Source organism: Lampetra planeri, chromosome 13 (assembly GCF_965212315.1).
Source record: "Lampetra planeri chromosome 13, kcLamPlan1.2.h2, whole genome shotgun sequence".
In the NCBI taxonomy this organism is placed as follows: Eukaryota; Metazoa; Chordata; class Hyperoartia; order Petromyzontiformes; family Petromyzontidae; genus Lampetra; species Lampetra planeri.
Window position 1 is genome coordinate 6,030,615 of NC_136119.1, and position 26,581 is coordinate 6,057,195.

The following is a 26,581-nucleotide window of genomic DNA, read 5'->3' on the forward strand; positions in this document are numbered from 1 at the left end:
TGGCTCAGGGCAATAAATAGAAGATGAACACCATCTCAATTTTCATGCGATCAAGAAATCAACAGATTTTTTCCTGTTTCATGAATGGGATTTTTGTTGTCATTTTCCTATCAAATTAATGTACGAGGTACTTATTTCCATACCGTAGCACTGACACATCGGGCAACCCAGTGTCCCCCACTTGTCACGGTCTTGTGTCATCGCCACTTGGAAAAGTTCCCACGAAACACCTGAAGATGCTGTTCCTTCTGCACTGTTTGGCTCTGGCTCCCTCCACTCACAATGTGTGTGCCTTGATATAAAGTGTAACACGTCACCAACGAGAATGAAGTGGAAAGGAAAAACACCCTGCAAACTAAGCAAAATCATCTCCCTATCAACGTTTTAAGAAAATATTTGACTCATAGGATAAGTACTTTCATTGTTAGACTGTAAAAAGCATGGGGGGGGGGCACAAACAAAAAACATTCAGCATAAAACATTCAACAGCATTGAACACGTTACTGGCTTTGCCAACACGAGTTGGCCATGTTTCCACAGAAAATCAGCACGCAGACTATAAGTTTTACGTTCTCATTTAAGCCGGTAACTGGATCTTCTTGAATGCATTTAAGCTAAACTATATATTTTTTACATATCTTTTAAAAAGGTTTAAGGTTTTCAGGGAGTGAAACATTAATGCAAAACAAGTTGAAACTTAAGACTAATAAAAATGAGATGACTATCGACACCATAGGCAGAGATCGGACAACTAAACAGGTACGTGGCACTGCACGTGCTGAATTATATATCCTTACGACACACACATTGCACAATTATATAAGCAGATGAAAAGTATTTGGAAATTAAAAGAAAAATACTATTCATAACAGTCTATTAAAAGAACAACGTATACATCTGTTAGAAAATTAAAAGGTGCATTTTACAAACGAAAGCAGAAACGCTACACTAAGGGCGAGAGTCGAACGTCGGATTGCGATGAATTTGAAATTGTGCTTAACTGCAAAATATGCACTCAAAATACCAATTTCACATTGCTGCTGGCTATTACAACGCAAAGGCAGATTAAGAGCAAGTGCTACGACATACACTACTTTACTTATTGGCTTGATTAAAAGCAAAACAGCCCTGGTAAGTGATAGACCAACATTTTCTCGGGGTAAAAAAAACAAACCGTAAAACCTCATTAGATTCACTTTTTCCGTATTAGCGACATGCCGCCAGCCTGCCCAAGACGTGTTCAGCGATCGCGAGCCCGCCTCGCCTCACAGACAATTATCGCTTGAGCTGCCGGGCGCCTTAGCTTGCTGTCTGGCGGTGGATGTGCCCTGGCATGCCCCCCGCCCCCGAACCCGAACCGATGCGGGGTGCACACGTTTTCTTGTGGCCGTTTTTGGCCAGCAAGTGCGGACATGGCGAGACGTCTGCGCAAATAGAGACAGCCCTCGTGCCCGTCGCGGCCGCCCCCTTGTCGTCCCGGGGCTCCACTTCCGTGCCCCCACCCCACACTCCTTGTCCGGCGATCTCGAGCTCGCAGTGCTGCCATTCCAGCGTTCTTTCCCTCTCTCTCTCCCTCTCTCTCAGCCCGCAGAGCCGTGGCGTCAACAGAAATTGCAGCCATTGGATAGGTTCCCTTTGTGCGGGAAATGAACGGGCCTGGGCCGTGTTTGGCTTGCTTGAGATGCTCCCAGAGTCACCCGCGCCGGGGTAGCACGTCTTGCCGTACTGAGAGACGCTGAATGCTTTGTTGTGTTTGTATCGCATTTTTTTTTTTACCCGATGTCTCAAACTCGTGGCTCTTTTCAACGCGCCTGGAATCTGGGCAAGATTTTTAACCCTGGATTTCCAAATATGAAGGGAGTGACCTACTTTATGCATGAAAGAATCTGAAACATTCCCCCCCCACCCCATCCTTACCCATCCCCAAAAAATGCAGCCCAGTTTGTCATCGCAAGCCATATTCAGTTGGCTAATGAATATAGCGAGGAATGGCATTTTAAAAGCACAGGTAATTATTGCATTATTAGCATATTCCCCTGCTCACAATGCCTCACACAACGACAGATCGGCATAATTTGCGCGCTGCAAAAATGTTGAAACGCTCACAATACTCCGGCAAGATTGTGGTTGGCAACTGCCGTACATGTTGCAAAGGTTATCCAAGGGACGGCAATCCTTTACTGTAATAACAAAGGCCACGCTGGTACAGTTGAATACGGCACGGCACGTTAGCTTTACAGAAGTCCTGCTTTAGCGCTGTGGGAAATTGGAGACGACATAATTGAATATAATTGTGCCTGGGTATTTGTGATAAAATGTGAACAATATGCTGAAAAAGTTGAAGAGTAGAAATATATATAAGTGCTTTGGTTTTGGTAAATGATTTGGCAGTGATGAAATCCACATGTGCCCTGCATCAGTGAATTACTCACTATTGGTGTCATTATTTTTTTCTTATTCTGGGTGCTCATTTAATTAAATGGGGCCTAATGAGATTTTCCATAACGCCACGCATAGAACGCTTTATTAAAAGAGCTTATAATCTGAAGGAAAAAATATATACTTTAGATTCCAATTTTAATTCAGAAAAATAAGCATTGGAAAATTGGTGATGGCGGGGGAGTGAGGAGGGGCCTTAATTTGGAGATGATGACGATGTATCATCAAAATAATGCAAGCTGCATGTGTCAGTGACGAGCTGGAAATGTACACCAGTTGGCAAAGTGCTATAGAGAAAGAGAAATTTAAGAAAAGCAACATCCGTTGAACGTGCTTGCAAACCGAAGAAACTGCAGATGGGCACAAAAAACACTTGGCACGCAAGCACCAGAGCTCAAGGGAGAGACGTTCAGCCACGGATAGAGAATCTCCGCTTCAGCGTCTGCGAGAATAGTGCTACTTCTCTGCGCGCGTGCGTGTGTGTTTTTCGAAAAAGTGGTTAACCGTGATCATTTAAGACGAGGATCTAAAAGGTACCGAACGATGCGCGGGGAAAGCGAGTGTTGACCGGCGCCGCCGCAACCGGCGGCGTTCATGAAATGCTGGAGCAGCGCACGGTCGGAGAGCCCATCTGCGTGAGCACGCGGTCCAGCCACTGCAGAGGCCCATTGAGGTGCAGCTCAATCCAGCACGGTGTGCTGGTGATCGTCTGACGCCTGATTCGAAACAAGCAGTGGGGTGTGGGGGACAAAGGGGTGTAAAGGCAACAAGAAAAAATACATGAATTAATAATCACCATAATAATAAAACAAACATGCAGCATTGCACGTGCATCAATGGTCTGCGACATGTTTATTGCTGTGTACATTTACTTTTCACATAAAACTGACAGGGACACTTCATACACGTGGATAACCCTCATTTCATTGTTAAGTGAGTAATTCAGACTGACTGTTTACGTTCATCCCCTGCAGTAGCTGTGCGAATGAGAGCTGCGTTGCAGCCTTGGCCTGCTTGCGCCAGCTAAAGCCAACGTTGATTGCGTTACAGGGTAAAAGGTCACATTTTGCACTCTTTTTGGTCTTGCAAATGCAGTTCCTCTTAACTTTAAACCATACCAGTGCCAAGTATTTCACACATAAGTACAAGGTAAAGGTGCAGCCCTGTAAGTCCCTACTCATGCAACTGCTGCAGGAAGGGATTCCGCGAGAGGGTATTTTTGGCCTACTCTTCTAGGCTAGTCAGATGACTTAGAAAATCGTAGGAGTACCCATACTTTAGCCCACATCATACAACCTGCCAATCGACTAAATGCGGTCTACTCATTTATACAGCTGGGTAGACACAGGCGGGAGGGATTTAAGAAACGTGCACCATTGTTTAAACATATTTACTGGGCCTGCATTGGAACTTTGCCATACTGGCAACCAGCCCCAAAGTCCAGATCTGGTTCACCAGGGCCAACTCCCCCGCACTGTCGTCCAGACACGTTTTGAAGTTAGGAGAAACCAGCAGGGAACTGAGGTTAAATTACACGAACTTTTTTTTTGGTCCAACTTATTTTAACCACTTGGCAACGATCCATAAATACGCGTTTCTTCTGGTGCTGGACACCACTGGGAATATCACGTGCGGGGATCTATAGACGGATGGAATAATCTGAGCCAGTGCTGTCTGAATACGCAGCCAGCATTTAAATTCCGCGCGGCACCGGGCGCACCAACCCATGCTATCATTCGACCTCCTCGCTAAGGGTGCGTATAGTATAATGATGTCACTGCTGTATGCATGGCTGTGTGTTGAACTTTTTTTGCATCGTACGTAGCCAACTATGCTAATCGGAGGTGCGGGGAAAGGACAACAAACTAAACACAAAAAGCAGTTCTGAAGAAATGAGTTTTCAATCTACATTTAAAAGTGCATAGCTCCAGTGGCATCTTAATATTGGAAGGAAGAGCGTTCCAGACGGCCGCAGAAGCGCATATGAACGCGCGTGATGCGGTGACTATCTTAGCTCGAAGGCTGCTGCCCCCGAGGTCTGCTGGAGTACCCACCCTTCCCCCCAGCCGTCTGTGCTACCGAATTCCTACCCCTATTCAAGTCCACATTCATGACCTTTCTTTTTGCCCTCTGCCTAAAACTGACTGCCTCTCTCCCCATAAAATAAAATGTCACTCTTTCTGTGCAACGTCTTGAAATGCGGGTCACATTTAGATCCCATATGAATCCACTTTGCATTGTGTTGGCTAACGCAGAAGCCCATAGCCTCATATGGCATCCCATATACTGATATATAGGTGCACATTCTTATATAAAGACCCATATACCCACAAAGAAACCCATAGAATGACACAAAGACCTACGAGTGCCTCTCTCTACAAAAATGTGCCTCCTGTTACTTACAGCGTACTGAGGTGCAGTCACATCGAGGCACTATATAGACATTATATGAATCCAAATATATATAACCGCGTATTGCCTGTGACTGCCTCTCTCTCTATGTTGGACAATATTCCCACCGCTAATTTGCAGCGTCTTGGCATAAGGTACATGTTGAGACGCAACTGCGCCTCATCAACACGACCGCTGTTGTTGCTGCCCTCACCTGTACTCGGCACCCCAGCCTTTGACGAAGCTCATGCGGATGGTGCACATGCGCGTCAGCTGGTACACGGCCTCGAAGCCCTGGTGCACTGACTGAGCGAGGAGCGCGGCGAACTCCTGGTTGTTGAAGATCTTGAGGTTGCAGCCCGGCGGGATCTTGCACACGGTGGCCGGGTGCCACCCGTAGCGCTGGTTACAGTTGGGGCTCTGCACGAAGATGGCGCTTTCACTGAGGCACTCGGCAAACACCTCCCCACCGATGTAGTAGAGCCGCACGCCGCGCCCTGCGGGACACAGGTAACTTATTTTCCACTGCACAACCGAGCTGTGCCAGGGCCTTTGCGGGTCAGCTCGTGTGTGGTTTAGGACGAGCTAGAATTTTTTAGTTTTTTTTTCCCACTGCAAAACTGGAACTGTGATGTCAGCGTGCTGCAGACGTCATGTGAAATGAATGAGCCGAGACACGTGCAGATGACACAGTGATGCTTTGCCCTGACTGGCGTCACATGTAATCGGCATGCCATTAGCCCCTCCCTTGGCCCTGCTTGGCCCCGAACCATATTCACATGTGCTTGTGGGTCGAGCGTATGATGGTTTGATCGTTGCTTGGCACGGCAAATTGGCAGTGGAAAACCCACCCGTATCGTGAGAGGCATACACTGGCTCGGCTCAGCTGTGCCAATGGAAAAAGGGTAAAGAAGGACTAATTGGGCACGTATATGACGAATTTAATTATTTAATTAAATCGTCCATATAATTTTCTTAAAGCAAGGGTGAGGAATATTTTCAATACTGAGGGCCAGATAGAACCTTTAAATGCGTTTAGTGGGTGAACATTAAGAACTACGGTTCTGGACCACAATGCTTGACCAACCCACACTAACTAGCATGATGCAGCATGGTCAAACAATCCCCATGACAGACATGGCATGGGGAGGCCTTGTCAGTAGCAAATTTGCAAAGGGCTCAAAAGCCACTGTTAGTTTACACTAATGACCGCTGCATTTACTGCGAAGTTAAAGAGAATCGGTTATTTAGTTTGAATTGTGACAAATGATCAAATCACTGGGTAGGTGCATCGTTGCACCCCTAAGCCAACAGTGCTAGTACTGCACAAGCAAAACAGTGAAGTGTGACACCGTGGAATATCGTATCCTAGGATGTGCCTTTAAACTCGATTTCCAGAAACATGCTTGACTACTGAATTGCACAAGAGCCTCCGCCAACCCCATCAATCTCCGAAACTCCCGCCCCTCCCCGCCCCCTGGTGCTGCACTACTTTAACTAACCGATGTGCCGACGAGTCATCTCCACCACTTGGTTACGGTTGACGTTGGAGAGGAGGCCGAGGCAGAAGCGCTCCGAATTGGAGGGGTCGGTGAAGCCGTCCACTGTGAGTGAGGGCTGCGACGCGTGGAAGGTCTCGCCGACACGCTGGTTCAGCTCGTAGTAGCCGATGGAGCACCAGAACGCCGGCTCGCAGTACATCACCGGCTGCAGGTCCCCTGCAGAGCGAAAGTAGCGCCCCGTGTGACTGTGGGACTCGTGCACCGTGCGATGACACGACGGGCCGACGTGTGGCGGGGGCGGTGAACGAAAGAACGGAATTAAAACGTGGTTGGGAATCGTCAGTGGAGTTCTGCTTACCTGTAGTGCTGCTCGACGGAGGCATGGGAGCGGGAGACATCTGCTCTGATGACGGGCCTGCAGAAAAGAATGGGTTGGGTTTTTAAGGGAAACAAAAGCGATTCTATTTAAAAGGGCGTACCTCTTTAAATGTTCTTTGCCAAGAACGCTGCTTTACAAATGCAAGTACAGTCGCACCCATGTAAAGGCCAGTGCATCACACATACATTATAAATAAATAAGCAATTTTAAACGTGATGTTAACTGTGAAACCGAGCAAATGCAATAACATTTCTCCAGATGCGAAACAAACTATCTTGATCTTATCAAAAAACCTATCCAATTTCCAATAACAATGTGAAGTTAATCGACTTACTTGAGTCCATGCTGCGGGGCATTTGCATATCACTGCTTTCCCCATCTTCACTGAGATAACCCGGTGGAGGGGTCTCTGCAGGGGAGACGGGAAGCAAGACGGCATGCACATTAGCGATGGCACCGTAAACACATTCATACAAGAGCACGTGTGTTGGCCTGCATACTGGCTTTTTTTAAATGTCCAATTTTAGATCGCAAGGTAATGATAGATCATCATCATCACCAGCCATGGTCAACCCACTGGCTGGTCGAAATTCTCACCAAGCCACCACCACCACTCTGGTTAATGATTATGGTTAATTTGGCTTCGACCCTAAGCCTGCAAGACACAGGTGATCTGCTCATGTGCCACGTGCCGTGGATGCTTTAACTATCGGCCAACGGACACGGCACGTGAGTTTCCTTAAAAGAAGAACAGCTCTGATGATTTCCTCATATCCTCACCAGCGTCCCAAGACAGCCGCACAACTTACTTAAATATTGTAAAACAGTGTACGTATTTTGTATAGCCCTCTAATGTGTTTTTGGGGTTGCCTGGACGTTTCACTGCACGTTCGATTAGCACGGTGAGCTACGTATTCAACATACATACACGTGTTGAGGGGCTTTATCGGAACCAAATTGAGCATCTCACTTTGTCCCGCGGTAATGAGAGTTAGCCCACGGCTCCGTTCAGTTCTTGGAAGAGGCTCCCAGCACGTGCAGCGAAACGTGTGATGTCATGCCGAACGACAACGCGCAGTAAAATAAAATAAAAACACATCGCCAGTATCTTTCCCAGCAGTGGTGTGTGGCGACAATGAATTAAATTATCTGTGGCCACTGCACCTTCCCTTTATTTATAAATATCCATCCGGGAGGAAGTTTACACACCCCGGCGAGGGCTTTGCAAACCGCCTGTGGATCTATTAAGCAGGGAGGTCACGGGGATGAGGAGCGAACGTAAGTGCCATGTGGTGCCCATTTACATTTTGGGAAGTGAAATGCGAGCGTAAAAAAAAAATAACAAGCAAACATTAGTTTTATGCCCTGAAATAAGTGCACATTTCCCACAAGCTCAACCCTATTTTCCACATAAAAGTTCAAGCATGTATTATATCAAAACAATTTACTTTTATTGATTTGGAGGTCGGTGTGGTGCGGTAAAGTGTGGGTACTGCCATCTCTTCCAAGACGTCTGGTCAGTGTCGAAGAGTAGGGCAAAATACACTCTAGGAGAGCTCTATAAAGCTCCGTCTAGTTGAGGCCCACTTTCCAGCAGCGGCACTTGCAAGAAATTTCAGGGCTGCACCTTTGCCTATACTTTTATAGAAACACTTGTATTTTTTTTCTGTCAAACTTCTTTCGCATCGTACTTAGCTAACCGCGCTAATCGGAGGTGCGGGGGAAGGACAACAAACTGAACACAAAAATATGTTCTCAAGAAATGAGCTTTCAATCTAGACTTTAAAATGCATAGCTCCAGTGGTTTCCTAATAGCGGAAGGAAGAGCATTCCAGATGGCTGCAGAAGCGCATCTGAAAGCACGCGATGCAGTGACCGTCTTTGTTCGATGGCCAGCAAAAAGCCGCTGCTGCGAGGATGACCGGAGTTCGCGTGATGGTGTATGCTCCTTGACGAGATCAGCAAGGTACTGTGATTCATTTGTGGCAAGCACTTTGACACTGTAACATTAGATGCAAAGTCAACAGCACGATCCAGAGCTCTCGTCCTTCACCCTCGTCTCAACTCTGCACGATGACCTCCTTCCTCCACCTGTACCTTCTCTAGAAATCCTCATCCACACCTTCACTGCCTCTCACATTGACTACCACGACTCTCGTCTTTACAACTTCCTCAAGTCATCTCTAAGCTCTGTATGACTCATCGCCCACACTCGTAAACGAGACCACATCACCCCATTCCCCAGATCCCTCGATCCCTCCAGGAGCTCACAATCAAATCCAAAATCAACTACAATGTCGCCTTCACCGTCTTCGAGATCTCACACATGGACTCGTGTCGCTGCTTACCTCTCCCCTCCTGACTCTATTCCCCTTCATGAGTTTTCCTTTCCAGAAACCAATGACTTCTGTCAAAGCCCGCGGTCAAACTCCACTCTGCAAGGCCCCCTTTGCAGGGACAGAAGTAAGGAAATGATTCCCTTGCTCCTGGCCTAGGAGCTCAAGAACATCGACTCGGCTGAGCAAAGAGCGATCGCACGTGCGTCAGTAAAAAGGACGACGCTGAAATTTGGGCGTGCGGTCGGGTTTAGCAGCAGCAGCAGCATGACCCAGCTGGCCTCACCCGGAATGTAGGTGCTGGGCAGGCCAGTGGGGAAGTTGGTGTTCTCAGGCACGGAAGTGTAGTCGTCCAGTGGCGGCAGCTCCGGGATCTCCGTGTGGCGAGGGACCAGCACGGGCGGCAGCACTGCGAGTCGGGGACCGGCACAGAGCCAAGTGATTTACGGTTCACTGTTGGGATGCTGCCACGGCGTGATGGACAGCACACTGGACTTTGTGTACTAACCACGGCAATTGGAACAATGGGAGTAAGGTCACGTAGGTATAAAATAAAATAAATCACGACGTTTCGGGCGCAACACAAGCGTCCGTCATCAGGTGGGACAATCACAACAAGAAACAATTGCGCCCAAAACGTCGTGATTTAATTTATTTTATTCCTACGTAACTTTACCGAAAGAACCAAAGAGTATGGATCCCTGCAAGTCACGAAAACTTCAAGTTTCGTATATACCTCCCCAGTCTCTATCCGTCCAGCAGTATAAATGGGTGCGTGAGAGTTCATCGCTCGGCAGGTTTGGTGTGGGAGCACAATTTAGTATTCATTCCTGCATGAGTGGTCAATGAGGTGGAATTTAAAACTGAAATAACAGATGTAATGAAAACAACTGGGTAGGATATCTAGCAAGGGGACATGAGGTGCCCGAAGGGCAAAATTAACAACAGAATCGATAAGAACAGAGGGAATACAAATAGTTGAGAGCAAGTGACACGGTGGGGTAGATGAGGATATTTGGAAGTGCGCACTGCATGGTGATGGCGAGAGCTTGCGAAGGGTGAAAGACAATGTTGGGTAGCCATTGCCCAGCAGTGGGATGTCAACAGCTAAGAATCGGAGAGAGGTGACCTGAGCCACTCACCGGGCGTCTCCACCTGCTCGTAGTGGTAGGGGTTGACGCACACCTCCATCTTCTTGAGGTTGAAGGCGAACTCACAGCAGTCGATGGCGCGTAGCTCGTGGTGGCTGTGCAGGTCTGGCCAACGCCACAGCCGGCAGTAGATGACGTGCGGGAGGCCTTTCCGGTGTGACACCTGCAGACGCCCATCCAGGGACCTGCGCGCAACAAGAGGAGCGTGCATTACAGGAAGCCTATGGCCAAATCACACGGGAAGCTGAGCAGGGTTGAGCTGGACAGTGCGTGTATGGGTGATCGGCACACGTGCCAGGTTTGCTATAGGTGGTTGTGGCTGTGTGCTACGTGGTGGGTAGCACAGGGCAGTGCAACCAAGTCCACGCTTGTAGTGAAGAGTACTTACGTGCTCTCGTATGTAGGTTCCACGCAGTCCTCAACCTACACTGGCCAGAATGGTGATGTATGGTCATGAGCCATGGCATGGGCAGGCCAACGTTCAAGCGGTGGGTTGATAAAAGTCTGTAAACCATTATTATTGTTATTATGGGAAGTAGCCCCTAATGTGCTTTCACAGTCAAGTATGGACTTACAAATGAAGATTACAATTTTGGATATGTTTATGTGTACCTGGTGAACATGCAAATGTGCCTGTGACCAAATTACCCTATAGTCTTTCAGGAAAAAAAGGCCATTTATAATCATCAAGGTTTTAAGAACTGCAGCGGCCTTCGTATATCCCACGTTTTAATTGCCACTCTAAAATATAGTCATGATGCAAGGGCGCACTTTATGGAAAACCAAAGTGAAACTCATAAAATATTCCACCTAAACCTGTTTAGTACTCAAAATTTCACGGTGCGCAATATTTTCCGCAGATTTAAATAGGTGGCTTTCACATACGGCGATGATTTGTATAAATAATCCAGTGGAAACAAATTCAACTACAAATAAAAAACTACACTGTGCCTAAAAAAAAACCACATGGAATTAATTATAAGCAATACAACAAATCAATGTGCTCATGGATTATACATCATCATCTCCACTGTTGTGTACTTGCAAATAAAATCAACGAAACAAGTGTAATATAGTTGATTAAAATTTTACTTTACTTTAACCATTACACATACATCGTACACCTTATGCGAACCCACTTAAATGTTTGCAATGTCACCTGAACCAGCATCCTATAGGCAAGTTACTCTTCCGCTGGCACAAACTTTTATTTGAATGTGTCTCTTGGCACGGAAAAGCTTCACAGTGAAATGCTGCCAAATTACACAGCACTCCGCTCTAATGCAGCAGCGGTGCGCACAGGTGCAGCTTTGTGCCAAGTACAGCACACACTGCCCACGGTTTTTTTTATTAAAATAAAAAAAACACAACATTGGGTTTACAACTCTGTGCGATTGCCTGAGTTGCAGTGCATTATTTACCAGATTATTAGGTTGCTTATTGAAAAAAAATAAACCTCGCCGCGTTCGCCATTAACACTACATTATAAAATCATAATATCCAACACGCTGACGTTTCGGGTAATGGCCCTTCTTCATGGCGGAGACATGGAATTGACTTTCAGTTGGAGATCGCTTTTTACAATGCAAGGCTGGGAAAAGCTGACAAATTAAAAGTTTTCCACCGACGTGAACAGTTTTCCCCATGAGTAAACACTGAATAGAAAACGTGTAACTTTGATAACACTCAGGTATTGAGAAAAACTTTTCATATTTCAAAGCAAACTTTTAATTTCCCAACTTTCCTCAAGTTTCAAAGTTGTGTATGGCACCACAGTGTAATGTGCATTCTCCACCTATGAAGTCAATCTCCTTGCTCTGTCTCTCTCTATTTTCATTGAAGGGTCACTGCCTGAATCGTCAGCCAATTATATGTTCTATCATTTAGTGTTACCCTCTTGCATGCACGAATTTTCCCCAACACGCCAAACATTCACTCATGGAATTGGTGAATCGTGAAAACGGATAACCCTCGTGATAAAATGTCTTAATGCACAATGACTCTATTGCAGATAAATAGGTGGAATTATTATCATTGCTATCACATTGGTTCTATCGTTTGAGATTCGTAGCAGTGTGGAACTGAGCCCACAATGCTCTTTTTGAGCCATAATTACCACGACAAAGCAAGGTAATGGGATAATTGGCACAATAAAACCGGCAGTCTCCATACAGAGCGCAATGCATCATAAACATCACTGCCGCACTTGCAGGTGCATTCATGCTAACAGTGCCGGGGTGGGTCCCAAAGCAATGAAAACCAGAACAAAAGAGTCTACGCAGACTCTCCCATCGCAGATTCTTTCAATACAATATGTCTCTATAACATTGAAACGTGCAGCTCTTTTGTCAATCCACTGCTGGATGAAACACGCGTTTAGAGTATTTGGCTGCTATAAATTTCCACGCGATAAGACACTTTGTTGAGCTATCAATTGTGACCAGGTCGCTTCTTAAAAAGAGCTATCTAGCTCAGTGGGCCCTTATCTGCTAAAATAACAAATTGTAGTAGCAGTATTCTTGGTTCTTTCGGTAAAGTCACGTAGAAGGGAAATAATAAAATAATATAAAACAATTAAAAATTCTCACGACGTTTGGACTGCAACACAAGCAATCATTATGATGAAAGAACCAAGAATATGAATCCCTGCAGTCACGAAAGCTTGAAATAAATAAAAATGTAGTAGCAGTAGTTAGGATCAAGGCCTCCCCATGCCTTTTCGGTCAAAGTGAGTTGTTATACCATACTTTATCGTAATGGTCAGTGTGGGTTGACGAGAAGGGAGGCCTGGATCGGTTCACTTGGTGCTAGCCATGGCAAGGAATCTAGCTCTAGTGATTGTTTATTTACTAATTATCCAGAAACACCTCGCTACGTTTTGGGAGTCTTCTTCCATGAGGGTCCTGCTTTGGGATGTTTGGCCAATTCCTCGTTGTACTTGTGTAGTGCGGCTTCAAAGACACGGTCAAATTTAGACGCTGCATAAACCCAAATATTATTGTGCATCATGAAGGGATTAATGCTGATTTGAGGATTGAAACAAAAAAAGTGATCAAGTGATACCCTGCTCAAGTGAGCATCGAGGCGGTGCTCGTCTCCTGTTGACACCCCTGAGAAAGTGGTGGAATTTCCACATTCCTATGGCGGGAGTGAGTCATTCTCTAGAATAACCACTGTTGACCTCGCCACCAAGTGGTCCTCACGTGATTGGCCAAGGGTTGAGGGTTGACTCAGCCCATCATCCCTCTGGGGGTCCATAAAATGACACATACTGCCTTTTATATAATCTTAGAAGCATTTGGCCTGCCTCTCGTATGCACGAATTTATACATGTACTGAAACACGTGTGTGACTTGAAGTGTATGAGTTATTCGGACTGGATTGCGGACGTGCGTAGGAGCACACACATACGTCTTCCAAAGTCTCACAGCCCCAGCATGTTGCACCGACGTCCCCGGTGACGTGTAAAGGGGTGCACTGCTTTTGCGTGCGAGCGTTTGCAACGTTACGCATAAACATTACACAACCCCGCACTGCAACACTTCCGTTAACTCTTCAAGGCCATTTCAGAGTTAAGGCTGTTGTTGTTGCCCCCTGTAGGGGGTGCAAGGATGCACACAATTATTGATTGACGTCTATTCTTAGCGGATTACAAAAATCGCCCGGAATGCACCCGGTCGCGACAGTTCTCAGGAGCTAAGCAGGGATGTTGAAGAAGCGTGGACATTGCCGGGATGAGCTACCACCGGGAGTAAAGCAGGCGTTGTCAGCAGAGTGCAGTGCGGTAATATCCACCGTCGTACTAACTGCACGATACGATAATAGCCATGCTTCCCACGGTCGCCAAACCACACTGACCAGTGGGGTGAAACATGGTTGAATACCCCCCCCTCCCCACCACGTGCAGCGTTGTGAGTGGATTATTAAGGATCAATTACATCGATCGATCCTTAAGGCTCACGATAGACACACTAAATCACGCATCTCGTTTAAAACGTGTTTTAAATGCAATGCGAATGTTGTTTTAGGGCAATGTAGCCAATTAAACCGAGATCAAATGAGAAACAATGTAAACGAGATGGTCAAAGCGAACGCAGTGCAGTATTTTGGTGCATATTAACAAAGCAAATATCAAGTTGTGCATCGAATCGTGGCCCTGAATCGTGACAATTCATGGAATTGCTGTGCGTGAGTAGTCCATCCCGCCACGACTGCTCTCCTTTAACACCCAGTGAGTGACTGCCAGAGGTGGGACAAAGTCATTGTTATGCAAGTCCAAGTCGAGTCGCAAGTCATCAAATTCATGACTCGAGTCTGACTCGAGTCCAAGTCACATGACTCGAGTCCACATCTCATAGGTGGGACAAAGTCATTGTTATGCAAGTCCAAGTCGAGTCGCAAGTCATCAAATTCATGACTCGAGTCTGACTCGAGTCCAAGTCACATGACTCGAGTCCACACCTCTGGTGACTGCTCCGCTGCGCGAACGCGTAAAGCGAGGAGCGAATGAAGAGAATTATCAGTCTGGGGCGAATGCGAGAGAGCCGCTTCTCAAAAGTCAAGATGTTTAAACCACCCCAACCTCTGCAACGACGACGTTCCTTGCCTTATCACTTCATCTCGACTAACCCGCCGCTGGTCGAAAGCCAAATGCAGCTGGCAGGCCGACTGGTACAAAAGCGCCTTTGAGATCACAATTTTATAAAAGTCCCCAAACAAAACAGAGAGCGAGAGAGAGATGCCGTCGCTCGCGTGCATCGATTCGCTCGGAGCGGCAGGTTGGAACTCGCCGTGAGATGAGTGGTAGGGGGGGCAGTGCGCAAAAAACAAATGCCGCTACCTCTAATTATGTCTACGTGCCAAACCATGAAGTTCCACGTACAGACTGACAGCGGCAACAGACATCTGGATCAAGTCCAAACGATACCGGTGTGACATTTCATGGGTCCTCGGCGCTGTAAACAACCGTGGCACCGGAGTATTAATTTTGATGCCTCTAAATAATGGCAATTTTCCTTTAAACTGAATTGGCACAACTGCAATGCGAATTGTCGATTGTCATGCTTTACAGTTTGTGAACTCACAAAAGGGACTTGTTTTTTTGTCCCCCCCCCCCCCGCTGTTAAAAACCGTATTTTGCGGCTATTTTGTAGAACGTAACTGCCTGCACCACCGGGACTGGAATTATACTTTGCCATGTCGAATAACACGTTATCGATCGCAAGTTGCAACACGTGTAACGTATGGTCAACACCTTAATTTGTGGTCGGTTAAATCGTCAATTTTAAGCAGCAAAAAAACCCCAACTCCACCCCCCACCCCAAGACCACTCTTTATCGTTCCACGCACATCTTCCTGCACGACCTCACTTGCTCCACACACCTATTCCACCGCCCCGAAAGCTTTCCACGACCCGCAGACCCATATCTGCAGAAACAGCCACGTGCACATAACGTACAGGAGGAGTGTGGGCTGCAGACCATCGACACTTCGCACAAACGTGGCATTGTTTAGCCGTGCACTAATCTCGGCAGGCTTGCTAACTTCTCTCTCTCTGTAACCGTATACCATGTCACGGCTATAACCTAACGAGCACTCCACGTTGATTTTATTTCCTTTCGCCGGCCCTGCTAAAACCATCAGCATGTGAAACCTGGGGGGAGGGAGGGGGGGACTGCAGCTAGTAGGGCTCTGCAAGTCAGAGAAAGAAACGTGCACCATCAGCAAACATGTGTGTGCTGTGAGCTTCCCCTCCGTCCGCCACACACACACACCGACCCTCCCACGCATCCCGTACCCCCTGCCCGCCGCCCCCAGCCTCCCCAGCACGTCTGAGTCAGCCGAGAGGAAATGACTCTAAACCCACAGGCAAAGGCCCAGGGCCCTCCCCCAACCACTGCCAAAAGCCACCCCCCACCCCTCCTCCTCTACACTTCTTTTACTGGACCTACTTTGTTTTTTTATAATGCGTGACGGAAGATCCTTCCCACGCGCTTATGGACAAAAGGGATCCGTTTGTAGGATGGCCGCGGACGATGGCTCGATGGCAGTCGGGGGGTGGTACTGCTTGCTTCCGACAGTTGTGGAGAAAACTTGTCTCTGGAGGGATTTCCAAAAAGTCAACACGTTCGTCAATATAACCTCTGCTGAAGATGAAATATAAACATATCATGGGATCCGAGCAATGGTCCTTCTTCCATTCTTCAGGGCAGTGTCGCCGACGAACGTGTTGAGTTTTGTGTCACAAAATGTGTGCTCGTGCACCACTGCCAATACAAGTTTTCACGAAATATTGTGCTTTCCTTGGCAGGCTCCTTGGTGCTGACCACTTGTGCTTTAAGTGTTCAAAACCTGGGAAGCGGTTCACCAGTCTGACTTTTTAAAATGGAAACCGGTTTTTATCCTGCATGCGCATTATTAAAAGCATGCATGACATGGCAACAACAATTGATACGGAGGTAAAATGCATTTCAAATGCATCACGCGATTACCGTTGCCATCACCGTACCGTCCAAGGGACTCTTGGGTTCCAGCAGATCTAGATTTGAAGCTTCCGTGACTGCAAGGATTCATACTCTTAGGTTTTTTCGGTAAAGTAACATAGGTAAAAATAAATAATATAAATAATAATAGAAACAAAATAATAAATAATAAATAAAAATTGTAATGAATGAATGACATGCTTTTTTATTTATTTCTATTATTATTTCTATTATTTTTACCTACGTGACTTTACCGAAAAAACCTAAGAGTATGATTCCAGCAGATCTGCCATGACACCAGCCTCACCACGCAAGGGGCCCCCCTTCTACAAGGCGGTGGAACGTGGACGGTGGTTGGCGCAATGAAGGCCCACACATTTGTTGATGATCGTGACACCATTACACATGAAGAGTGTGAACGTGGAGGACTGTAGGTATGAGCAAGTGCAAATTGCAAACTGTAATGCTGCATGTAAGAAGAGGTTTTTATTTCATTTAAAATTATTTCAACGACACATCCTGTGTGAATTAATCGTCGCCTAAAACTGCGTCAAAATACCGAATGTCCATCCTCACCCCCCTTTCTCAATGTTGAGAAACTTTTTCCTGTAAACGAAACGCTTGCTGTATTTACCAACACACAAATTCCTTTATCCGGCGGCACCATGCCCTAAGAGTCGAAAGTGGACTCACTTTGCGCCTTCCTGTCTATTTGTGGAGTCTGTCTCCACCTACAATGGGCCCTTTCTCTACACGCCAGCCTCAAGCAAAGCAGAACCCATGGTCAACATCACAGTGGGCCAAATATGTCAGATGCATTTCGGGCATCGGTTCTGTTGGAGGTCTGTGTGTGCTTGAATGTGTCGCCCGAGCCGCTGCTGTATGTGCCCGCTCGGCGTATGCGCGACCACAGCTTCGGACTAGTTCTTCAACATTCCACAGTATTATACCACGGCACGTTCAATAACACCGGCCCATGTTTACAGTAGAATGAAAAATAATACTGTAAAGTTACGGCTCGTTGTCAACGCAGTGCTGGGTGAGGGCTTGCCCGCACTGTGTTGGTCGCCCGGGAGCTTGTTCACCATACTTCACCGTGCCGGTCAGTGCGGGTTGGTGAAGGGGCAATGTGGGGTAGAATGGTTCAGATATCACTTGCCATGGATGTTATTCTGTAGCCTAGCAATCGAATTCAAGTTGCGGGCTCAATAGTGCGGTGTGCTAAACCACTGCATTGCCGCATACATTGTGTGCGTGATTTGGGTTAACCATATGGATGAGTAACAGGTATGTTGCAATGATTTATGTATTTTTTCCCCGCAGGTCTTCCCTTGCAAAGGGGAGTTGTGTTAATGGGTTTTACCCGAGGGTCTAAATAGAGGGGTACGAGTGAATGAACGAAATTGCTTGATTTAAGCGCAGCGTTACATCGTAAACAAAATACTCAATGCATTCGTAATTGACGCTGCATTGTAATATACGGATGGAGAGTGGTGGCGCAGCTGTTCGCGTGACCTGAGCTGGATTCAAGTAGGGAGTAATATCTGAACCGGTGCTGCACCATCACAACCCCGTGCCCCCCCCAACATATCCAACTTGCATTGACCAGCACGGTGAAGTATGGTCAAACAACCCAATAACCAAAGTCAAGTAACAATCATCGTGACCAAGAGGCATTGGGAGGCCATCATCCAACAGTCGAATGATAACGTATCGTCATTTTTTTCTGCACTATTGATGTTATTACATTGCCTATGACCAAATCCCCAATGAATACAATTTTGTCAGGCTTGAGCCTGGATAGTGCTTGGATGGGTGACCACTCTATTGAACATAAAGCAGGCGTTATAGGCTGCAGAGCCACATTTTCAGCAGAGGGAAGTGCAGAAACATGCATTGTTGTACAGTACTGTGCCCCCTACATTTATGCTCCCCATCTTCACCAACCCGCACCAAGCGGAGTGGTGAAGTATGGTCAAATTGCACCCCCGACCTTCATGGTGTGGGGACACCCTCATTTAGCAATTGGACTGGAAAATTAGATGCGCGCATATATATTATTATTACAATATTTAAAAAATGTAGAACTGCAGCATAAAATTTCTAGCATATAAATGTCAACAGAATACACAATATTTATACGTGTACGTTAAAAACAAATTTACATAAAAATAATTATTATTGTAGAAAATGTTGCCAATGCAGTCAGCATCATCGTCACTGCTGGATAACGGCTTCCACAATCCACCTGGACCTCTCGTGAATCCCGCGATGTCACTACTCTAAAACCTGCACGCATGACCTGATTTCATCGCTCCATCTCCTCGGTTCCTGTGTTCTGAAACCTTGGCTGCCACTCCTTGAGCACACTATTCTCGACCACCAGCCATCATCATCATCCCTTCCAAGGATCCTGTCCTGCCCAAAACAACCAACTTTTCTTCTCGAATCCACGTGTCCCTCTCTCCATCTCTCAATGTAATTCGAAGCAATGAACGCCAACTCTCCTTCTTTGCACTTCTCAGTAACAGCAAAGGGATTTGCATAAACACGAGTGGTAATAGCAGTATACTGTACTGTCTGCATCGAGGATATGGTCAGCCTAAACTCTAGAGAACATCACAACAGCTGTCTTGGTGCTCTGTTGTGCAAAAAAAAGCTATTGACAAATATTTACTTATTTAATTGACAAAAAAATTGCACGTCTGAAATATTTCCACTACTTTATTCGGCGTATTCGCTCAACATCATCCGTGTCAAATCTGCGTTACCACCAAAGTGTCTCCACCCCCCCCCCCCCTCTATTTAAAGGAGATGACAAGAAAACATTCTCGATGTTAAGTGTTTAAATGATCCCATTTTTAATTAATATGACTGCATTTAAATGCACGTTTGACTAATCTGGTTGGGCCACGTGACTTGGCCCGTGACAGCATTAAGTCATTCGCGATGGCGTAGAAAAGCCGGGCACACTTCCCAGGCCACCTGGAAGCGTCGTTATCTTCCACTACCTCCCCCTTGCTCCGAACAACGCAGATGGCCTCCGCATTCTGGTTTACTGTGCACGGATCAGGAGGGATCCCTCTTAGCCACGTTCACATGCGGTGTTTAGTAGCGGTATTCCATTACTTAATTCCATCAATTGCCATTGATTTTTTTAAAATGTCGCGCCGAAAACACGCGAATCTACGTTTTTTTTCTCTTTCAATTTGTATATGGCAGTGGTTTTTAACCTGGGGTGCGAGATGCCCTTTCTGGGGGTGCGAGACATGGCCAAATTGTTTTAGAATATATATCATCGAAACAAATTAAGCACGTGCACGAAAATACAACTACTTTGTTTCATCAAACCTCTGTGTTTATTAACACTGTACATGTTTTAACGATTGAGAACCAAAGGGGTGCAAGGCTGCAGTAAATATTAATAACCACTGGTCTATGGTATAATGTTCTGAGGTTCATACGATGGTCAGCAGGATAGATGGGCGCATCTGCCAGTCATCTCAGTCAATTCACAACACTTGGGTCCGTCCTGTGACCTCCTGCCAGCGAGCCTCCGACACTCCACGTGGCCTCAAGATGCACCTAGCTTGGCACAAGTGCCGTGGTTATGTCACCGCCACTTAGGCTCACGTTACTCACACAGCCGCTAGAGGCCACGACATTCACCAGAATATTAAATGTATAATTGAGTCTGGAATAAAAAAAAACATCATGATCTTGAATTGTGACAGTTAATCGAAACGTGTGTGTGTGTGAGTGGCGGGGGGGGGGTGAATAGTTTACACAACTAATATTTAACATGCAGTGAGGGGTTATGTATAAACCCAGTAAGTTAGGTATCACTGCAGTCATGCAGCAGCAGCAGCTTAAAAGACCCCAAACACCACCAACAAAGGATGTCTCGGGACCTTTGACCATGTGCAAACAGACGGGGACGCTGGGCTTAAAACCCAACGTAGAGATGGGCACGGCACACCGCAGAGACGATCGTGGCGGTGACTGTAAACTCGTGGATCTCTCTGCGAGCACATCTTTCTCCTCCTGGGCTTAGGATTTTATATATTTTTTGCGAAAAGTGAACATTTTGAGGCCACGTGCACAGCAGCTGCGGCATTGATAACAGGATGGCTGAAACCGAGCCCTCCCCTCTCTGTTGGCCCCATCGTCGTGATGGTGGCGGCGGTGGCCGTCTATTCAGCAGCTGACAGGGGGGACCGTAAAATACTGTGCAACGTATAAATGACAAAAGGCAGCATTAAAAGGGATAGCCGATGCTCGCGAAAGCCCGGCAATGATATCTCACCGGCTCCATTCTGTGAATTATTCTAATGAGCAGTGTGTGGAATTAAGTAGCCAAGGAACAAACACCGCAAGTATAAACCCCACATGGCACACCACGAGTGCTCCGCGCGAAGTATCCAGCTGGCTTTAATTAAAGTCCTTAAACATTAACAAGTTGAATTCTATATCACTTTACCATTGAACAAAACCCATTAGCGCTGTTAGTTGAATAACAGGCATTGTGCAGATGAAAATGCTACAGCCCACACCTGAAAAATGACCTGGTAACACGACATCCGTTTCTTTTTAAAACAAAAGAAACAAAGAGTACATTACATTTTGGGTTTTTGGACCATTCAAGTACATACACGCATATGCCAAATTTGATGTATTAAGTTTTCATTAACTGTAGACGTCATTTATCGGGCTTGCAGTAAGTGCACACACGCACAGTTATAAAGTAATGACATATACAGCCCTGTAAAAAAAAATTCTTACACACAATTAATTGGAAAGCGCCATTCCGCTTACCATAGAGACAACATTATTTGCTCTTATTTTACCGTAAAAAAAACCCCGATAATTCACCCACAATCCCCCATGCCATAACACACCACGCATGAGCCAAGGGCTGATTTGTGAGCCACTCGCTCTGGGCACTCCTGGATGGATCCTGACAAGTTTGGCACTTACAGTAAGTGGTAGCAGTAGAACACCTCCCATCGACGTTCAGCGTTCCACCACCGCCAGTCACTCGGACGTTCCCAACTCCCCCCCTCTCCCCCCCGATGATATGACCCCACCAGTCTGGCCGAGGTCCAGCTAGCCGAAAGTCTGCCCAGACACCCGCTATAAATAGCCGTGCGACACAACAAACCGACTGAGCGAAAGGCGGGGAGGAGGAACTTGAAATGCCTCCTCCACATCACTTAAAGGTCTGTTGAGCAATCGCGAGCAAATCATCTGCCCAAGATAAAAATCAGCATCTCGCTTGCAAGCAGCGCTCCATCACTTGGCAATGCAGCGCTGTCATTTTCTGGCTAAAGTACGGTCCTCTGGCCTGCTGGCCGAGCGAGGCAACCGGCAACAGGGTGGAGCCTCCCCCCAATGTTCTCTCTCGGTGGCTCACAAGTGTTTACTTCGTGTAATCATTTGTTTTCGTCTCTTCCCCTCTGGGGAGACGGCTCTCCACTCTCCCGGAGGGAGGAACGGAGCCGGGGCACGAAAACATCTCTTGACAAATGCACTTCAAAGTGGTTTAGGTGTGAGAGGCGCTCTGTATAAACAATTAAACCGTTCCTGCTGCAGACAGTCGATGCCCATTCGCCCATGTCCTCCACCTCCTCCTCGGAGTTTGTCATTACGTACGTGTGGGAGCCCTCAAACTCTGGCAGAAGCACAACACATCGCACGGATGCCAGTGCATTATTGCGAGCCAATCCCTGGGCAGTTGCATGGCTACATTCCAAATTGTTGTGACTTTTTCGAGCTTGTGGAAATTTTATGTTTACACGTAAGGCTGCTGATGGAACTAAATATATGCTATTACTCCATAGAGAAACACTGTGATGGGTTTATCGCAGGTCTCTCTCTTCACATTATGCGTCTAACGTGTAGCAAAATGTCGGTCAATAATCATTATAGATTATTGTCGCATTGCAAAGGGTGCTGCTGCTTTGTCGGCCGACAGGTCAGTCAAGTTAGCCTATGGGCAGACCGACAGTGGTGGGGTAAAGTGTAAGATACTGTCACCTAATCTAAGACGTATGGCCAGCCTACACAAAGGGAGGCCAAAATCCCTATGGAGGTTATATAAAGCTACCTCAAGTAGTGGCGTCTTTGCAAGCAGTGCTGTGAGCAAAACATCTTACCATTGGCAATTGCCAATGGTTCTGCAGTGGTTAGGGCAATGCGCTAAAACTTGTGACACCGGTTCAATCCCACCCTCTTAGCACTAGGCCTCCAAACAATTTGTAAGTAAGGGCATTCATGAGTCAGAAATGACTGCTAGTGCTGTAACTGTATTTGCACAGCCATAGTATGGAACGTGTCCGAGAGGAGAGGGAGATGGAGCGGTGGGATTAGTCCACGTGAAGGAGCGAGATGGATTGTGGCAACACACAACCATGAAGAATGGCGATAGCACGGGGCAGCCTTCATCCAGCAGTAGACAATGACTAACAATGGGTTGCACTCGAAAGTACTACCACTGTCGAGATCGGAGTGATGAGATTAGTTCATGTGTGGAGGAGTGAGATGGGATTGTGTCATCGCAGGAATGTGAGGGATGGCAAAAGCCATCAAGAGGCTTTCATCCAGCAGTGGATGGACAATGGCGAATGATGATGCTGATGGTCGTATTTACTGCACTTTAGGAAGGCAACATCTTTGAGATCATCTCAACCCAATAAGTCTCATCCATCTCACTTGCCACTACCAAGTGCTAATTACCCCTGCGAATCTCTCAAATCAAACGGACTCTTGTCTGGTATTGTGCTTAGCGCGGTGTTGGATTTGAACTGTTCGACGTAAAAGTGTCGTGTCAAGTTCAAGAATGCCGGAGCTTAACTTAACGCTGTGAAACGCTGCACAGAGATTTGTTTAAGCAGCATACAGTAGGTGGCGACCAGCTACAGTATTCGACCCAATAGGCAGTGAAAGTGATCCTGTATGTACCACACTCACGCTACTCTGTAGATTTGGCACACGGGCAATTCTGCGCTTTGCGGAATTTACATGTTAAACGGAATTGCAATAACAATGGGGACATTTTCGACACAGCGATGTTATGCGTTTCGTTAAGAAACTATTAAAAGGAAAAGATAATGCCCGTGTTAATGGATGTGATTATCAGGGCCCTATTCTGTCCCAATTCTGTAACACATTACCGTGGAATTGAAAATTTAAAAGTGGAGTGGTGTGCAAACATAAACTTTCCACGTGTCATCAAGAATGCCCTACAACGCAACATAAATATAGAATAGGCTGATGTTTGGACCAATGACCCTTCTTGCTCTCTGCTCTCAAGTAGGGCCGTCGTTTGAAACGTCAGCCTATTATACATTTTTGGAAGGCAGTCCACTTGAATGTTGCGAGTCTTTGTGTGTGTGTTTATGTGTATGTGTGCATATGCTACTAGAATAGAGACCATTTACTGTTGTAAATGCATGTGTTGTTAAAGTGGGGGAGGGAAAAGGCGTGCAGTGGGTTGCCCTGTGATCCCAGCGACCTGAGTTCTATTCCCGGCCACGGCTAACATCAGTGGCGAGTGATATATTGTCTGGGCCGGGACCCTTCCCTCCACTCCCCCACTTTCATTTCTGAGCAGACGACTTAAGACCAAACGATCCAAATGACAGACACGGCATGCGTTTCAGCATGCGTGTAATGTTTATTATATTTTACAACCTTTAGTCAATCAATCCACGTGCTGGATAAAGGCCTCCCTCCCCAAGCTGCGTTGGTCATGGGGGGCGAGAAGAGTGGGTTCCTTTGACTATACTTCACCACGCTAGTTTAACGTGGTCAACGCGGATCGGTGAAGGTGGTACATGTAGGCAAAGGGGATGTGTGGCCGGAACCAGTTCAGATATCCACCACTCATCACTGCCACGGATGTTTGCCGGGACCCATAAATGAACTATTCGTAATGCAATGCGCTCAGCACAAACGCCGCCACCCCCAACCCCCAATATGTATTACACGTTGTGTGGATTTGTTTACTGGATGCAAACAGTTGTATTGATGGCAGCTGAGACGCCAGCCAGGCATGCATCTGGCATCTGCATGCCATGTGTTTCCCAGCCCCAATTCATTATCCCGCCTCCATCAGCAACATCCCCGCACGAACTTTACACTACATCACTGTACTCGCATCACCATCATCACAAGCAGCAGCGCACGACGCCTGCTCAGCCACACTGCGCGCACGTGTGAGCTTGGTGCGTGATTATAATGTGGGTGGCCGTGCAGCCACTGCACCACGAACCCGGCGAGCCGAGTTCGACTCCCGGTCCTGGGCCTCCCCCAAGGTTGACTTAGCCTCAAATGAGCATCTGGTGCGGTGGGTAAACATCGCGTCTTGGGGGGAGACAAAGGCGGTCGGACGTGGTGTTGGCCACCCAAGCTTTACCCCGACAGTCTGTTAAAGGCTACACGGCATACGTGGAGTCTTTGACTACGTGGGCAACGATAGTGGAGTGATTTGGTGCACGTTCAATTTCCGCTCACGACCAATAACACAGTGACGAATATCTGAACCGGTCCCGGGCCTCCCCTAGGTCGGCTCGGCCTCATAGGAGTACGTATGTGTGAGCAAAAGCAATGGGAAGACAAAGGCGGCCGGGCGGGCGTCGTGCTGGTCACCCCACCCCATCTTGTGCCGTGCGGGCCTTGAAAAGTGCTCGCGAACGGCGCTCGTCCCAACAGTCTGTGAAAGGCTATAAGGGGGATTATAAATATAATCTTTGCGTTTGCCTTTGTGCGAGTTGAACAATGGGCTGAAGGATGTGCAAAAAACACACTCGGACCGTTATAAGGAGGGTGGCCAACGATAACAATGCAGTATACAACAATCTCTCAACAACAACACCACCAACAACAACATCGACGTTACCATCTTGATACAGGAGGAATGAGTCCAGCCGGGCACTGAAGGAGACCCACGCATTAATTGGTACTACGCATTAATTGGTACAAAGATAATGCAGCAATTGGTTAGGTGGATGCAGAGAGTTTACCGAGGTCCCGTTTCGTAGCAGCATGCGTCTGAGACAGCCCATTTGAAACTTAACAGTCTCTCTCTTTCGGCAAGGCAGAGTTTGAGTCACAGAAATAGCAGAGAAGCCTCCTAACAAGACGGAGCAAAAGGCTAATAAGGCACAGCAGCAGCAGTTCCTGGACATGTGGACGAACTTTCCAACATGGTAATCTGTCATGTCCACCAGCACTCCCCACCTCCACAACCACCCCACCGCTAGAATGCTTGGACTGTTATTTCAAACCAGATCGACTTGCAACAAACAAAAACCCACATATAAAACACGAATTCGTGGCGAGCTACTAAAACCACCCAGGGAAACAAAAACTTGCCCGTACACAAACCCCCAATTAAACTCCACGACGACGTCGACGGCCAGCGAGTAGCGGACTCGATTTCCTCAAATACCTGGGGATGGTGATGCATTTGGTCGCGCTCGTCTGCGACGTGATGGCTTTCTCCAACTCGTCCAGCTGCCCAGTCTTCTTGAGCCTCTTCACCAAGCTCTTCACGGCTTTCTCGCACCATTTCTCCTCCTGGCTGCTCTGCACTTCGCCCTTCTTCCAGCTCAGGAGACGCTTCACGATGGGCGGCGTGAATGGCAAAATGGACGACATTGCTGCCTTGCCTGCTTGCCTGCCTTTGCTCTCTCTTCTCTCTCTGTGTGTGTGTTGTATGGGTTTTTTTTCGTGGGTCCTGTTCTCTGGGCTTGCTCGGTGTCTACCCACTCTCTTTCCCCTCCCTCTGCTCTCTCTCTCTCTCTGCTGCTTCTCCTCTTCCTTATCCACACGCGCAACTCTCTGGGACACTCGCAAGAGAAATAAAAAAAACTAAAACAAAACTGGGAAAGGACTTCCC

The 26,581-nt window shown here is 47.0% G+C and overlaps 1 protein-coding gene across 1 annotated transcript; it reads right to left on the bottom strand.

The window, feature by feature from the left end:
- Window positions 1-1,769: 1,769 nt before the first annotated feature.
- On the bottom strand, window positions 1,770-26,581 carry LOC144721971 (mothers against decapentaplegic homolog 3-like). Its single transcript, XM_078599981.1, has 8 exons — window positions 26,132-26,581; window positions 10,190-10,383; window positions 9,334-9,456; window positions 7,046-7,120; window positions 6,691-6,747; window positions 6,333-6,548; window positions 5,045-5,327; window positions 1,770-3,155 (listed from the first exon to the last, which is right to left on the bottom strand). The coding sequence occupies exons 1-8, from the start codon at window positions 26,338-26,340 to the stop codon at window positions 3,032-3,034; spliced, it is 1,281 nt and encodes a 426-aa protein (XP_078456107.1). The 5' UTR covers window positions 26,341-26,581; the 3' UTR covers window positions 1,770-3,031.

Coding starts and splice junctions, on each gene's coding strand:
- LOC144721971 (XM_078599981.1), bottom strand. CDS start 26,340: ATGTCGTCCATTTTGCCATTCACGCCGCCCATCGTGAAGCGTCTCCTG. Junction 7,121..9,333: donor GCCCAGCACCTACATTCCGG/GTGAGGCCAGCT, acceptor TCTCCCCTGCAG/AGACCCCTCCACCGGGTTAT. Junction 5,328..6,332: donor GATGACTCGTCGGCACATCG/GTTAGTTAAAGT, acceptor TGTGTCCCGCAG/GGCGCGGCGTGCGGCTCTAC.